This window comes from Athene cunicularia, assembly GCF_003259725.1.
Source record: "Athene cunicularia isolate RWA chromosome 2 unlocalized genomic scaffold, athCun1 chr2_part1, whole genome shotgun sequence".
NCBI classification, from domain to species: Eukaryota; Metazoa; Chordata; class Aves; order Strigiformes; family Strigidae; genus Athene; species Athene cunicularia.
In genome coordinates, this window is record NW_020799095.1 from 76,068,141 (window position 1) to 76,085,050 (window position 16,910).

At 36.9% G+C, this 16,910-nt stretch overlaps 1 protein-coding gene across 7 annotated transcripts in view; it reads left to right on the forward strand.

The window, feature by feature from the left end:
* Positions 1–16,699, forward strand: part of LOC113476639 (catenin delta-2) — a 266,375-nt gene extending 249,676 nt beyond the window's left edge. For 3 of the 7 annotated variants that reach the window (XM_026842471.1, XM_026842467.1, XM_026842470.1), the window contains 5 exons: positions 887–1,013; positions 5,168–5,299; positions 9,406–9,483; positions 12,479–12,552; positions 15,495–16,699. In XM_026842471.1, coding sequence (XP_026698272.1) covers positions 887–1,013; positions 5,168–5,299; positions 9,406–9,483; positions 12,479–12,552; positions 15,495–15,755 — 672 coding nt within the window. In that variant the 3' untranslated portion in view covers positions 15,756–16,699. The remainder of the gene's footprint in view (positions 1–886; positions 1,014–5,167; positions 5,300–9,405; positions 9,484–12,478; positions 12,553–15,494) is intronic. The other 4 variants (XM_026842472.1, XM_026842466.1, XM_026842468.1 and 1 more) reach the window with 2 other exon arrangements.
* Positions 16,700–16,910: the final 211 nt, after the last annotated feature.

Here is a 16,910-nt window from a genome sequence, read left to right on the forward strand (position 1 = left end):
CAGGGATAAAGACAGTTACAATCTATCAATACTTTAAGACATTTGAAATAGTCATTTAATAAGAGCATTAGAAAAAGTCAATTTACTCTCATATTTTCAAACTATTTTTAATATCCTTTTAAAACTGTAAAGTACATTATTTTGGATTATTGCATTATATAATGGTACGGGAACAAAACATATGTGATTTAAACTCTCCTTTTTAATTTCTGAACTAGCTGTTACTAGTGTTCGTATTACTTTGTTTCTGTTTTTTAAATACATCACCATCACCACAGTTTTAAATAGATGGAATAGAATTTCTTTCTGTACATCTTGGAGAAAAATGTAATGAGGAAAATGCATTGATTCTTTTTTTCCTCACGTGTGAAAAAATGGGCAGTTAATATAACTAGGCTACAGATACCCAGATAGTTGCAAGAATTTTTATATTCTTGGATCTTCACAATCTACTTACTCCAGAATTTCCTTATATGATAAAAATTATTTAAAGCAAAAACTAACTTTCACCATGAAAACAAGTAGTCTTATGATTTGGAATATTTTCATAGCCAGAACACAATGTGAAAATAGAGGCATGGAAAAAGACAGAACTATTAAACAAATAGCCTAAGAATTGTTTGATGTTTTCATAATTTAAGTCCTTATGAAATGTGTTGTTTTATAGAACTTTCTGCATTTTAATTTTTCTCCTGATGTGTCAGTACAATCAGCACGTTGTATCCTGCACCGCTAAAAAAAATATTTGCCACCCAGTGGCAGGAAGAAGATATAGTAACCTACTTGTGTATACATATTGAAAACCCAAGAGGAAAATACTCTGTACTTAAAGTGGTGAACCGTATGGCGTTTTCACTAACTGCTGTCGCGACGTTTGATGTTGCAGGATGGATGGTCACAGTATCACTTTGTAGCCTCATCTTCAACAATAGAAAGGGATCGGCAAAGACCGTACTCTTCATCACGCACGCCCTCCATCTCTCCCGTGCGCATGTCTCCTAACAACCGCTCAGGTAAGGCCAGGCTTTCAGGACTGAACTAAAGACAGACAGAATCCATCACTGTCATTTTCCTTCTTTAAGCAATGTCACTGGCACCCGGATTTGTTGTTAACAGTGGTGGAAGGGCACAAAATACATTCTTTACTGTTACCTGGATTATCTGTTCAGAACAGGAATAATTTTTCTTTAATTAACATCTTGTAAAGTTTTACAGCTGCAAGAACATTCCATAAATTTTTGTTACGAATTCTCATGCAGTGTTTTCCTGATTGAGATTACCTGACTAGATCTTAGGAAAATGGTGTCCACTAGTAGCATGAGGAGATTCTGTTACTTATTTTGCTGTTCCTGAAAACCACTATGTTGTTTGTGACCATGCTGCACAATTAGCAGAATTTGAAGGATCCACTTTATTTTTTCGTCAGTTCTTACTCTGATTATGTGTATGTGTATGTAAGTGCACATACACGTCCATATGTAAGTTTCACAAAGTTTGACAACAGGTTTTCATGTAATGTTGATGGCATATTTACACCAGCTATCATTAATCTGTATGATCGATACAATGTAAGTATCTCAACTTACGCTGCAGTGTTAATTTTTCTATTCAGAAATCTGCACATTTTCCCCTCAGCTTATTCTAAGGTAGAACATACCTAGGTTAGATAAAACCATTCCCAGTGAAAGTCTTCTAAGATACACAAAGTCAGCCTTTCAGTGTGCTTTTTACTACTTGTTTAATCAAATGCTGTCATTCCATAGGTATACCAAGAGTTCAGGATTAAAACTAACCAAACTGATTATTGCCATCAGCATTGTGCCATAGTCTTGCTTTTAAGCAAATTGTCTTGTTAATTATCTAGAAGTTGCATCTTAGTCCTGCAGAGCAACCACTGAGGAAATTTGAAAATGTAGCCAGAAGAACAGTGAGAGCTGCTCTTTATTTTTCAAAAGCTGTCATTACACAAGTCCATAAAAGGCTCTTGTTCCTCCAAAGTCCTCTAGAATCTTATTTTGACTGTAATTACAATGCACTTAAAATGTCTGGCCTTGAGATCTTAGTTCTGTCTCTTGACAGAACTGTCTCCTCAAATCTGTTACTCTGTTGCTTAAAGAATACACTTAAAGAAATTTTGGTTTAAATCTTACTGCCATCATCAGTTATAAGACTGGAAAAGGACAAATACTGTGACTGTTTTTGAAAGAAGAAGAGCCCGTGTAATTGCAGACCAGTCAGCTCAATTTCATTCTAGAAAATGGCTGGAACAAATAGTCACAATCTGAGCACTCAAAGGTAGTAGGAACATAAGATACTGCTTAACGAAGAGTATCTGTTTCTGCATAGTAGTGTAAGTTACTGTCTGTCCAGTAGTATCCATATCAAATCCAAACATTGGTTTGATACAATTTGTTCTTACAAAATCTACCTGAATTCCTGCTACAACAGAATTAAAACACTTTGTGGAAAAAATAGTCAGTAAATGAAATCTACTGTAATCAGTAAGACTCTCACAAAAGATTTTTATAGACAAACTAGGGCAAGCTAGCAAACAGTCTAGAAAATGTCATGTGTGGTAAATAGAAAACTGACTTAAAACCATTCCTAAAGAATGGGTATTGCTTATTGACAGAATGGAAGGATGCTTTGCTTAGAGGTTTACCTTGGGCCCAGCACTCTTCAGTGGTTTCATTAATGACCTAGATAATATACAAAGGATGCCTATTATTTTTGCAGGTGACATAAACCTGGGAGAAACTCACATACCTTGAGTACCATTATTGGAATTCAGAGTTATCCTGAGAAACTGCAGATACTGTCCAAAGGGAAAAAAAGGATCCAATCCTTTACAAATAAATTATAAGAATATCTGACTAGACAAAAGTTCTTTAGAAACGATGTAAGAATTTTTGTCAGTTGTGCACATGAATCAGGAGATGGAGAAATAAGGATATGAGGACATGCTGAATGTATATGTTTAACTCGAATAAGAGAAACATAAGATGGGGACAGTAGGAAGAGGTACACACCAAGCCCTCACGCACATAACAGCCATCTGTGAAGAGGAACAGCATGAACTTTCTCTACTTTCATAGCAGACAAATGGAAATAATGAGCAGCAAGGAATCAGGCTAGACGTCAGGGAACATTTCCTAATGGTAGGGAAACAAAGCACTGAAACAGGCTGCTTGGAGCAGTTATGTGATCTCTGTCATTAGAGATACTTAGTTTTAGATTAAAATCTGTCATGAATTGTTTTTGTATACTGGATCCTACCTTGGGTAAAGAGTTGAAGTAAATGAACTCACAATGTCCCGTGCATCCCTAGGACTTGGTGATAAGATGCTTAAGCTGGCAGGGAGAGCTCTGTCTTCTTCTCTGTGTCCTTTAACAATACAAGCAGAAAACCTTGATATCACTTTTCAGTATAATGTCAACCAATGATTCTATGTCTGCTTTCAGTAAAAACTCTGAAAGAGGGCGCTTCTGGATCTTAACACTTAACAGAAAGAAGTTGTTCTCACATGGAAAGAGAGACATAATTCCCACAGGGAACAGAGAGAGAGGGTTTTGTCTTTATCTGTCAATTTTCTTCAAAACACCAGAGTGCTTAAAAGCATTACTGGTGTATGTGAAACAAAATGCATCCCTGTGTTAGTAACTTTTTCAAGGTTTGCATTCTGGGTTGTTCCCTGTTAGACTCAAATTCCAAATAAGTGATTTGGTAATTTAATGTCATGGTTTTTTATATCTGCTGGATTATCAGGTTTAGAATTACATCACTATTGACAAGCAGTTTAAAAGCAATCTTCACTTCTAACAGCTTCATAAGAAAAACCATCTGTCCCGCATTTGCTCTGTAAATTCAGAGGCCAGGACCAGCAGAACCAATCTAAGCAGGATTCAGCATCACTTATGCTTCCCTACTCCTTAGTTAAGTACAACTGCTTCCCTGCTCCTTAACTATAAAAATGTAACAGTTTAGAGATGCTGAAAGGTATAACTCACAATCAAACCTCACAAATTAGCATGTCTTAATTTTTTAAAAATTTTTTTTTTCCTTCTTTTTAAGCAAGGACTTTGTAACTGCTTTTGAAGTTCTTTTGAGATATCAAATATGTGGGTGAAGCCAGGGGAGGATGTGGAAGTAAGCACCATCACTTAAGTTTTTGTACCACTGTGCCTTCACAAGGTTCTGGGGTGCTCTGCCACTCACCTTGTACTCCTTCGCTTTCCCTCCACAAAAGAGGAAGTGCATTGTATCTACCAACACCTAAATACATTGAAGTCAGTTTACTTGAAAGCCATTATTTTTCCCTCTGCTTTTCTCCTTTTCCTAAGCATCACAAGCTCTAAGTCGTCATGATCAGCACCAGTGATCATCTTCACATTCTCCAGTACATGTGATTCAAGTACAAACCCAGTTCTCCTCCTAGTCACCTTGTACTTCTTTTAGCCATACCATGAGTATAGGTGATGAAGGAGTTAGTTTTAATAATACCTTAAAGTAGTAGTTGTTGTTTTAATGGCAGTTGTTTGCCATAAAAAGTATGATATTTAAAGACAGAGAAATTATTTGAGTTACCTTTAAGTGTTAGGCATTCTTTGCTACATGTTTTCTATGAAAAACAACTTTCTTTTCTTCCCATCTCCATCAGATTCATTTATTTGGTTTGTTTATTTTCAACAGAGAAGGAAGGAAACTATTTTATGAGGGGTTTTCTGCACAGTTGAAAGTTAACAGTCTTTTCAACTGAAATAAAACAACCATTTGAGAAAAAAAAAACGGAAGTGCCTATACCGTGAAGTTTCCACAAGTTATGAAGAAATTGAAAAGCTGAAGGGGGAAAAAAAAACATTATTGTACTTTTTTCATAATGATCATCTTAGACATTGGTATAAATGAAAAAGAGTAAAACATTCAGAACGAAAATTATGTTTAGAGTTGACTGTCCCATAAATAGATTTGTCCTATACTTGAAGTAACAGCACCTTTTCTTTTCATCCGTATGTGGTAGTGTTTCTTCAAACAGCTTAATGTTAGTATGCTAACAAATATAAACTTGACTAAAATGTTTTTTTAGTGAACTCTAGAGTTTACTCTGGAATTAAAAAATACCTTCAGTCATGTGTAGCGAGAAAAAATAAATCCATTTTTGTGATCTAGCAAGTGCCCCAGCCTCACCTCGGGAAATGATCAGCCTAAAAGAAAGAAAAACAGACTATGAATCAACTGGAACAAACGCCACTTACCATGGAAATAAGGGTGAACACACTTCTAGGAAAGACACCATGACAGGTGAGATTATGCTTGCATAGCATATGTGAAAATCAGCTGTGATAGATGGCTGATTTTATAGGCTTGGCTGGGTTTACTGTATTATAGAAAAGAGTCATCCTGCCTTTGGTTGATTCCAAAATTTAAGCCACCTTGAGAAATACAACTGAAGAAATATTTGATCTTTATGAATACAGTGCTGTGTGAAAATGATTTGTGAAGAGAATATTTCTTCACAGAAGAAAGGCTCTAAAACCAATTCTACATTTCTTTTTAATTTTATGTTTTCTTTCGCTTCAGAAGGAAGTTGGTAGATCACTTTGAATTAATTAGTGTTTTTTCTGCAAGCATGACAATGAGCATGTGCAGTGATCCCTAACACCTCTCTTTTGCAGGGAATGGCTTTCCAGGACAAGTTAGCTTATTTTGCACAGCAGTCATTTCTAGGAAATTTGGTAGCTGTTCATAAAGTCTATCCATGCTGCTTTCTCAGCTGGGCTGATTTAAATACAACAATTTTCTCTGTGTTTGTTATGGCATCTATTGCAGGTTTCACTGAAGGCCTCTCTCCACCCGCGAGCTCATTAACCTGTTTTGGTAATCGTAACATTTTGAGTGCTTTGCCCAGTACTGCACTTCTTCATTAATTCCCTTGCAAAATACATATTGGTCTCCATCACCATTCCACAGGCTTCTATAACCTCTCTTGAATATTTTGTTACGTTTATATAGTGCCAATCATCATGGTGTCCTCTTCTCCAAATGCTACCTCAGAGCAAGCAAAAAATCACAGTGAGGAGTCACTCTGCATTTTCTGAATGCCTGTTACCTTCTCCCATGACCTCTGTAGAAGTTTTGCTCAGCGGATGCCAGAACAGGTTGTCTCTGTGTTCCTCAGCTCATTTGGGACACCAGGAACATGCTGATTCATGTCAAGCCATCCATACTAGCTTTCAAGACTGCATTCGGGATATGATGATAATCATACTGCAGCTACTGTGTTACACACTGTTGTGTAATCAAAACCTAAAGACCAGGCTTTGAATTTGTGTGAAAATGCAATGTGGAACAGTTATTAGCATGAACGTGACAATCTGAAGAAGAAGAATGGCAGTCAACAGCATTTGGAAACCACAGAAATGAGAAGTGTTCTGAACAGCATCTGCAGGGTACTGCGTGAGATTGCAGCAGATTCAGTCAAGGTACTGCATTTTATGTATCTGTAATATTTTGAGTATTTCATAGTCAGTGCACAAGGTTGTTCTCTCGAACACTTCAGTGGTTCTTACTTGTGTGATTGTGAAGGACAGGACTGCATTTTTTTCAGCACTTTGTCGAGGAGGGAATCTCAGGAGTAAGAGCAGCAGGCTGAAAAGGCAGAAACATTAGTGTTTTGCTCTAGCTGTATCTGCACATTTAGACTACCAGATTATATCAGAAGGTTCACCAAAACCAAAGTGTTTCCGTGTGGAAAATCTGTGTTTCCTTACAGATAGTCTTGTCTCTCTCCACACATTAAAAAAAAAAGGGTTTTCTTTTTTCCCAAACCTTTTCATTTTCTCTTTTACTGTAGTGTTTTTCTTCTTCCATTCCTGTTTCCCTACTTTCCTTTCTCTTTCAGTATATTTTTCAGTGTGAGGTTTGTACTTCCCCAGAAACCTTTGCTCCAATTTAATTTTTGCATCTTGTTTTCCTTTAATATCTGCTTGTGTTTTGTCTGTTCTTATTGATCTCTTGGGTGGGATTTTCATAAGGAAACTAGAAACTCAGCATCATGCTCAGCTATCAACTGTTTTTCTAGCTACTGAGCTCAGTGAGAAGAATCAAAACCAAAATCAAATTGAAAAGCGTAGCAATATTTCACAATCTTACATGACCATTGTACAAGTGAAAATGGAATTAACACATTGCTTTCTCTCTCTTTCAGATCACCAAATCTGTGCTCATTTGGTCTCAGCTCACATTAAGCACTATTTTAAGAACAAAAGAAAATGACAGAAGGAGTCTTGCTTGTCAGCATTCAACATGAAATCTGTGTAACATATTTGTAGCTCATTAAATAATAAATATTTCATTAAAAAACAAGATAAAATTAGTAATGTGTGGTTTTAATTGTGAGACAATTTGGCTTTACACGTATGGTTTAGTATAAGTTTGTGTGGCAAGTTCATTGCAGTGCCTGTATTTCATTGTGTGCATCAGACAGTGCATTATAGCTATTACATCCACAGAGCCTGTGGGACTTAGATAAATGTTTTTTCAGGTTTCACCTGGTGCATACATATTTTGAGCTGCTCTTGTATTTTGTGCCAAGCTGATGTATTACACAAAGCTTTCTTTGACTTACAGATTTATACAGAATGTAGAGCCATAGCTGTAGTCCCAATTTATCCATGACTGTCTCCATGCTCTTCTCCAAAGCTCTTCTCAGTTTATAGTTCAAAAATTTTATGACCTCTTGGCAGGGACTGAAATGAAGGTTTTTTGATGGATTTTCGAAGTAGAAATGTTGGCTTCTTGTCATTGTGGGGAGTTGTCAGGAAACCTCTGGGAAAAATGGAGAATCTATGAAGTAAACAGTTTGGCTGAAAATGATAACTTCTATCGATTTCACAAGGACAGCTTAAAAATAGAGGAACAGTATCAAAGTTCTCATTGCCCTCTTCACTTCACATGTTTATGATGTCTTGTATATTTACTATCCATCTTCTCTGCAGAAAATAATAACCAATAATAAAATTTTATCACCTAAAGTATATTTTTAAGACAAAAACTATTATATTCCTTTAAAAAAAAACAGGAACTATAAGTGTATGTGATAATTTTATTTATGCCATGATATTTTCCTAGAGAACAGGGAAGATAAGGTTGCTGTATACTATAATGGGACTCCTACTCATAAGGTCCTTTTACTTTGTTAGTTCCTTCACTGAATTAATATGTGCATCACAGTCTGCACCCTGTATCTTCATTTCCACAAGCAGAAACACCTTCTGATTTATTTATTTTATTTTGGTGTCAAGAATCAATCATCTATACTTTTGTTATTTAAACTTACTTGTAAGTCCCTGCACATTCAGAACACAACCAACCATCGTTATCTCTTACAATAGCTACAGATGTTCAGGTTACTTGAATTTATTATTACTTTAAGAACCCATAATACACTGTAATCTTTTCTCATGCCCTTACCTCCTCTTTCATTGTGCAGGAAGGTGGCAGTTGTAGTGACAGGTAGTGATCTCTGTTACCTGAAATTTTTGACATAGAGGCATTCTCCTTTACTGTCTTGAACTAAATTTTAGAAAATGAAGTCCTGCTGCTTATAGCCAAAAACGCAGATTACACAATACCAGATGAGAATGATTACCTGTCCTGTTGAGCCTTCCTTTCTTACTGTCAGTCTGTGTTTCTGAGGGCTAAAGACTAGCACCTCGGTATTTTGAAGTGTCTGTAAATGTGTTCAGAATAAATACTTACATGAACTAAAAGCCAAATATTAAGCCATGAATGAAGTGACTGGGATATATGGGAATGGCTTTGGTCAGTGATACTTTTGTCACATAAACCAGTGAATGATGTAATTTTCAAAACTGTTGTCAGCTTTGAAGAAAACTATATGCAGGACTACATGATATTTTTTTTAACCAACATCACCTTGAAAACTGAACAGGGGGAAGAAAATAAGGTATTTTTCTACAATGTTCTTTATGCAGTGCAACCACAAAGTACTGCAGGTTGATCATAGTACTCATTTTAGAACCTTCACAATTTTCCCTAGAAAAAGTACCTCTTCAGTACTATCATGTGCTGATGTTTAGATACTGCATAAAATACACATACACACACACACACACTCATCACTCCTCAAATCATTTCATCTGCAGCTACAATTCTCACATCTCTGTAAGAAAGTGTGGCTGCTAGAACATCTTCATCTCTTACTCCTTGTAGCCCCTTCCTTTTTCTTGCCATGTTTTAAAAAAGAAAATTAACTTTCTTTCTGATAATTTAACTATGATTGTACAATATTAACTGCAAAAATCAGATACTAACCACACAGTATCTGTACATTCATCTAGTTCATTCTCTCCTTTCTTTTTTATTTGCCTTTTGCTTTTGGACAGCAAGAGTCAACTGCTCACTGAAGCATGGCAGAGTGGGAATGGAGTTCCCAGGGATGCTGCCTGCGTGTTCAGAAGCAGGTACTGGAGCAAGGCTGCATGCACTGCTAGCAGCTATATTGCTTGACTTACATTTCTTTCAGACACAGAATTATCTCAGCCTCCCAGCTAGACTAAGCCAAAATTTCTTGTTCAGGAAGTCTTGATATTCATTTCCAAGCATTTGATATGTTTTTATTACATTAAGGAAAGAATACTACTTTCTTTTTTTTAATTTTGTGAATTTGTATCCATATCACTGCAGTGAAATCAGCAAAATAGACTGTTTTCATAAACTGATAATACCCATTTTCCATCACAAAATCTGTGATCTAGGAGACTGTAAGTCATCAATCTGGCATGTGACATTTGTGACCACACCAGTACAAATGTCACAGTGGTGCATTGGACAGCTATGCACCAACTCTGGACTAATTTCTAATTTTGTAAGAGTCATGATTATTAGTGGAACATATGCACCATATTCCTTTTTATATACCTATAAAAAGATCGAAAGGTCAAAGACTCCTTGAAGTCTCACTGATTGCATATAGGAACAACATAGAAATTAGCATGTGTCCTGTTTGCTATTTTTCATCAGATTCTTCATAAAACCCTCAGATGTTGCACCTTATACCAGCCTTTTATTCTTGACATCAAACAGCCATGAACTGTATTGTCCCATCTGTACTGAGTATGTTCAGTTATGCTTGGCTAAAAACTTGCATGCATGAAACTTCAACCCTGCTTATCTTGCTATCTATATACATGAAGACAAAATAGTTATAAGAAATTCTTCCTCTGATAATGAGTCGCAACACATTGAATGTCACATTCATTTTTTCCAAGAAGTAGCACTTCACAAAATGGGTAGCTGAAACACTGACTATCTTTGGATCTTGAGAAGACGAATCTGTATAACCCAACTTCTTCTAGCACTTTGTGGGGCAAGCAAACAGCTCAGAAAAACAGCATGAAAAAGATGGTATCAAGGAAAGATCTGTCATTTGTACTACTGAGAGTCATGCCATCTTGAGACGCACCAGAAATAACAATGCTGATGTGGACTCCTCTGATACCAGAGACTGTCATCAGCAGTGAGGTTTTCAAACACTAAAGCAGAGGATGCAACAGGAATATAAAAAACACTGAAATAACAGTCAAGTCTCACATCACTTAAGTTAGGTGACAAAATCCAGCCTGAACAGAGAGAATCTCTGCAGATCAACCCTTCAGCACCAACATCTATGACAAACTACTCAAGCAGTTAGAATTTCCATCTGTTGGCATCTATTAGCACACAGGTAGAATTAAGAGTGCCTACCACTGGAAAAGACCAACCAGCATCTGTTACTATAGCTGGTATTCTTCCCACCTTTAAAGAAGGAATCCTGCTGCATTCCTTGGAGAACTCCAGAGCACTTCTTCATTTACTTACACAGGACTATGCATTGTCTCAGTAGCTGCATGCAGCTCTTCAAGGAACAAATTTTTCACCCCTATTAGTTAATGGCTGTGAAGTGAAAAAATCTCTCTTTCCAGCTGTTAGGGCTCATCACCCCACCATATAAGCTCTGTCTTTATCCTGTTTCAAGAACACCCTGGATATCTTTAACAACACAACGAGATCTGTAAAGCAGCAACATGGAGCAGTACGCCAAACTCTTGACAAAAATTACACCCTCAGCACGGAACCCATGGCAGATGTGAAGATCAGAGGTGGCGTATTACAGTCAGCCTTTGACTGAACGCTGTGCCATTCCTTTCTCCACAGAGGGTGCAGTGGTGGGGGGAAAGACAGGCAGTTGTATGTGCTGGGATCCATGCTAGCATGTTGCCAAAGGAAGAAAGAGTGGTTACTTCTACAGTAACTGTGATTCTTCATAGTGATGTGACTAGCATGAATCCCATGCCCAGCTTTCAGCTCTGATGCTCAGTCCTCACCCCCACAGGTTTTTGAGTTGTGAAGGTAATAACAGCAACTCTTGCTGTCTCCAGGTTTTATACCATTGCACTGAGACCTGAGAGAAGTCACGTGAGCAACATGTTTCAATTCCACTGATTACTCTTGATTCACAGCTACTCAATTTTTTATTTCAGGCACGTGCTTTTATGACAGTCCTCATGAGAGCATTAAATCATTGGTTATAATGTCTGCAAAGTTAATAATGCATGCCCAGTAAGAACAGTGTGCAGCAGCCAAATGCTGCTCTCATATTGTTTCAAATATGAGAAATAGCAACAATCTTTCTAGTTCGACCAGCAAACTAAGCTTCAGCTAGATAGCCAAATCAAAGTGATGAGTGAAGTCAGCTTTGCGGGGAAAATCCTTAGCTTTTTATCTGGGGTTTTTTGGGCAGGGTGGGAAATAAATTTTTGCAGAACTGTATGATGTTGTCTTTGCAATTACTTCTGATTTCCAGCTCAGCTTAGTTTTGTCTGTGCATTCTAGTAGTAGGACATCTTAGAAGAATGAGAGCAGTTCATGATTTGAGACTATCTTGGCCAGACCTCTGCAGTGTAACTACAGATTACTTTTTTGCATAACTCATCTTTCAGTTACATTTAATCACTTTCTCCGTGAATAATTTTCACAATATAGCAAAAGCACCGTAGGATGAATAATCCACATCATCCAACTGAAGTGAAGATACTGAAATGTTTCTTAATCTCAATATTTACAACTGTTACCTGTTTAACGTCTGTGTGATATAAATTCCCATATATAACATGAAATATAGTCCTGAATGTTAGCTGCATATGAATTTTTTTGTTGATTTTTATGTGACGTGCACAAGATTAGTATGAACACAACATAGCACATGTTGCCATTAATAAGTGCATGTACACCAAAGCAAAGATTATGACTGTTTAGTGGAAGGAAGCGAAAACAGAAGTCTGCAGATGCTTTTAAAGATTTTTTTGTGGGGAAAACAGGCACTGTATAATGTATTTAATGAAACCTTAAGAATTCACTTCGAAGACAAAGAGGTATGTTTGGTAAACCTGCTTTTTCCTTCCTTTTTTCTCTCTCCAGCTCAGAACACTGGAATCTCAACTTTGTACAGGAATTCGTATGGTGCACCTGCTGAAGATATCAAACATAACCAGGTAAGTACGGAGATTAAAATTTTACTGTTTCAGATGGCAAAGACCAGTGTAACATTTTACATGGAGATGAAGAAGAATATCACAAAGAAAATCTAAGTATAGATTAGAGGAACTGAGTCACCTGCTTGTGCAAATGCTAGCAATTACACTGACTTTAAACAAATTGTGTTGTTTATGCTAATAGACAATTTCAGCCCAAGTTTCAAAACTGTCCAACAGATTATGCCAGCATATGCACAAAAAATATCCAAGATGTTTAAGCCTGTAACTCGTAATGAAATCAAGAGGGTCTTGGGACCTGAATGCCTTTAAAGTTCTGGATATGTGTGATGCAGGCTACAAAAGCCAAGCTAACATTAGTGGGCACTTCTCCTGTCGCTGTTATCTCGTGACGTCCCATGTCAGTGAATTTGGTGAAGTCTGGCCATACTTACGTGAGTATAGCCATCTTAAAATTCAGCACTACTGCTGACACCGCACAGCTCATGTGCTAAGGCATCCTGGCAAAAACTGAAGTATTTAACAGGCCTGGAGAAAGAACTGCCTGTATCTCCTGCAAGGGCATGCACACTCTACTTAGGTGTAGCTAAAGCCCTCAGATTTGCCATTTAGCATAACTGCAACAAGGTTTTTTGGTTTTTTTTTAAAGTATGCATCAGGGCATGGGCAAGAGAAAAACTAGCATTTCATTGGTAAGGATACTTTCCCATGTATATACACCTAAGCCATTCAGTCTAGAGCCTTTGGGACTCCAAACATGTCCTGTTCCTGAAAACCAGGAAACAGTAAGTGCATCTGAATAAGATGGGCATTACAAAAATGTAATTGGCAGCATGGCTGCCAGGCTGATGTGCTCACAGAAAAAGGGTTGTTGCAGTATCAACCTGTGACATTCATATGGCTGCTATTTTCAGTATAGTATTTCCTTGGTCCCTGGAAAACAGACCTTTTTCTGCAGCTGTAGAATTTGTTTCATCATTATAGATAATGCTACCTTATCCTTAATTACCACAGATCCTTAATATTTGTACAACTTCCCTATGTAATATGCAAAAGTTACGTCATTTTTTCAACTGGATAAATGAGGCTGGAAACATTTAAGAAAAGCACTGAAAATTCTTACTAGTATCAGACAGGTAAATGAATATTTAGTAAAATTGATAAAAAATATGTTTCTTTGAAAATTTTTACGAGATGACCTGAAATCTCCATTTAAGAGACTGATATTTCAGTTTTAATTCACAAACTTAAGGTGAAGCATTTCTGATATTCTGTGACCTCATTTCTCTTTATTGTTGTTTTAATCAGCCAGTATTTCCTGTGGTGCATCATATTCTTTCTTTGCGTGAGCCAGTTCAGTGCATGAAGGTGTTTCTGCTTTTATTGCATTTAAATAGATTAAGCCCTTCTAATTAATGCAGTCTTTAGAGAAAATAGTGGTATGAGGTGTTGTAACAGCAGGTACACTCTGCAGTCATGAATCAACTAATTTGATTTCGGGGGCAAGAGCGAGATAAAAGAAAACACAAAAAAAAAAAATTAAAATACACACACACCCTTTTCCTGCTTGCTTTCTCACCGAAATGTCAAGTTTATGACTGACATATCAGAATGTTTTTAGCTAAAAAGAACCCAGAAACACTACTTCGATCCCCTATTTTCTGCTCAAAAATTGACTGTACCTAACTCTTTGGCATATAAATAGGTTGCTTGGTATAGAATTCTTCTCCTGTGTACAAAATTAAACATCTGTGTTTGAATATGTGAAATGAAATGAGGGGCTAAAGGTCCCGTACACCTTGATAGCAGTACTAGAAATAGAAGCTAGAGTAGTTCTGCTCCCTTGTGTAGTTTTGGTATTGGGCCCAGTCTTGTCAGATTTTTAAAGGTGTAGGCAGTTGTTTGCACTCTACGCATAGAGTCCAATCCAGGCGTGCTTTGAAAGAATATCACAGAGTTTGGGACATAGCAGTGCAACTTTCCTCTCTTCTCAAAGGAGCATTTCTGACTCTTGCAGAGTCAGCAGGATCTGGATCTGTAAAATCTTCTGACACCAGTGTCTGAGCATCAGTATTTCCAGTGCTGAGCATTTGAGGATTGAAAGGCTATATAATTTTACAGTCACAAAGTCTGCCCAAACTTAGAGAGGTAGCATAGAGTGAAAGGTAGTGTTCCACTAAGGTACTTAGCCTGTGTTTATAAATATCAGATTTTAATTAAGTCCCAACTATAAAAACAGAGACTCGCTAGGGCTGTCTGAAAAAAACTTCATGGCAAACTTAGCTTAGGGGGCTCCTGAGATTGTTTTTCCTGCATATCATAAATATTTCAGCTTCAAGGCAACTTGCTAGAATGCAGCAACAACACAAGGTTGCCAACATGAAGTGTTGAGGAGGTGGTAAGAAGACGGTTCTGCTTAACAGTAGCAGAAGAACACATTTCAGGGCACTTAGGTTGACATTGTCTTGTGTCAGTGCCCTGAAGACTATAAATGGTTCTTAAGGATATGGTGTCACCCTAAATCTCACTTGCGGCAAAGGCAGCGACAAAATATTTAGCATTTTTGAGTGTATATTGCTTCCATTCAAATTCTTCAAGGCTGAGTTTTGGTCATCGGTGTTTGCATTATATAGCTGCAATAGTCAGAGCTTATAGTTATGAAACTAACTGTAATCTACGCTGCTTGAACTACTTTTGAAGTAAACCAGTTTCTTTAGCAGCAATAGTATTAATAATTGTATTTAATAATAATATTAAATAAATGTAGAGAAATATAATGACGGGGTAAAGCTGTGAAATCACTACTAAGCAATACCTTGAGTAGATGTTAACGCACAGTTTTGCATTTCCAACATGATAAACAGGAGATTTACTCCTCCTTCCATCCCGTTGTCCACAGTAAGTTGTATCTAACAAGCTGTGGGTTTGTTACTATCTTTCAGGTTTCAACACAGCCAGTTCCACAGGAGCCCAGCAGAAAAGATTATGAACCATATCAGCCGTTTCAGAATTCAACAAGAAACTATGATGAGTCCTTCTTTGAGGACCAAGTGCATCATCGTCCACCTGCAAGCGAATACAACATGCACCTGGGACTAAAGTCAACTGGCAACTACGTCGACTTCTATTCAGCTGCTCGTCCCTATAGTGAACTTAACTATGAAACAAGCCACTATCCAGCCTCTCCCGACTCCTGGGTTTGAGACTTGGGCAGATACAAAAGCTCCAGGAACTGTGCATGTGCATGCATACCACAAGACATTTTTTTTCCTGCAAATTTAGTTTGTTAAAGCCTGTTCCATAGGAGGGCCCAGATAACCAGTATGGAAAAAATTAAGAGATTTTTTTAGAAGGCTAAAAGATATGAAAGCTAAACCTGGGAGTAATTAGAAAGAAATATATATACATATATATATATATATTTTACAGTGTGGGACAACTTTACTGTTGGCCTGTAGAGTCTGAAGTTCGGTGCTGTGTATTGAATGTGGCTGAAGGAAGGAGGGAGAACATGACAGTGGATGTGGGTCAAGAGTTAAGCACAAGTAACTGAGCAGCGTACATACTTTATGGGGAACAGCTTCTCACACTTTGTTTAATATCCTCATTCATTGTGAATCTAGGCTTCAAGTTGCATTTGGGGTTTCCTCTGTACAGCAAGATGTTTCTTGCCTTTTGTTAATGCATTGTTGTAAAGTATTTGATGTACATTACAGATAAAAAAAAAAAAACAAGTGCATTGTGTATATTACACCAATGCCACAGTGTTTCTTCATCTATGGTTCTAAATATTGCTTCAATTTCAAATTTTGAAAGATGTATGAATTTCCAGTTTTTTGTTTTCTTTTCCCCGGTGCGTTTTAACAAAAAAAAAAAAATTCAAAAAAAATCAAAAAAACAAAAAGGAATATTTAGCAGTATTGTTTGTTCTGATATGTGAATTTGTTTGTGGCAACTAAAAAAAAAAAAAGGCATTCAGCAGTTTCTGACAATTAACATTCATCATTCCACACTCCTTGTCAACAAAGTGCTTTTTCACTGCCTAAAATTTTAGATGTAGATATTTGAAATAGATTTTTTTCATTTATACCAGTTTTCTTTATGATGATACAGTGTTAAAAGAAAATAAATTACAATTGATCTGTCATCCATATTTGCTAAGAATGTCTATTTCCAAGAACCTACCATACAAATACACATTCTTACTTGTGTGTGTCCACGTATGCATAGTATTCTGTGTGCGTGTGTTTGAGTGTGTGTGTTTGTGTGGTGTAAGACTTCTTTTCATCCAGTGTTTCCTTGTTCAAGCTTCAATTTTTGTTTTATTTTCACTTTTTTTAAACAGTGGAAACTCCAGT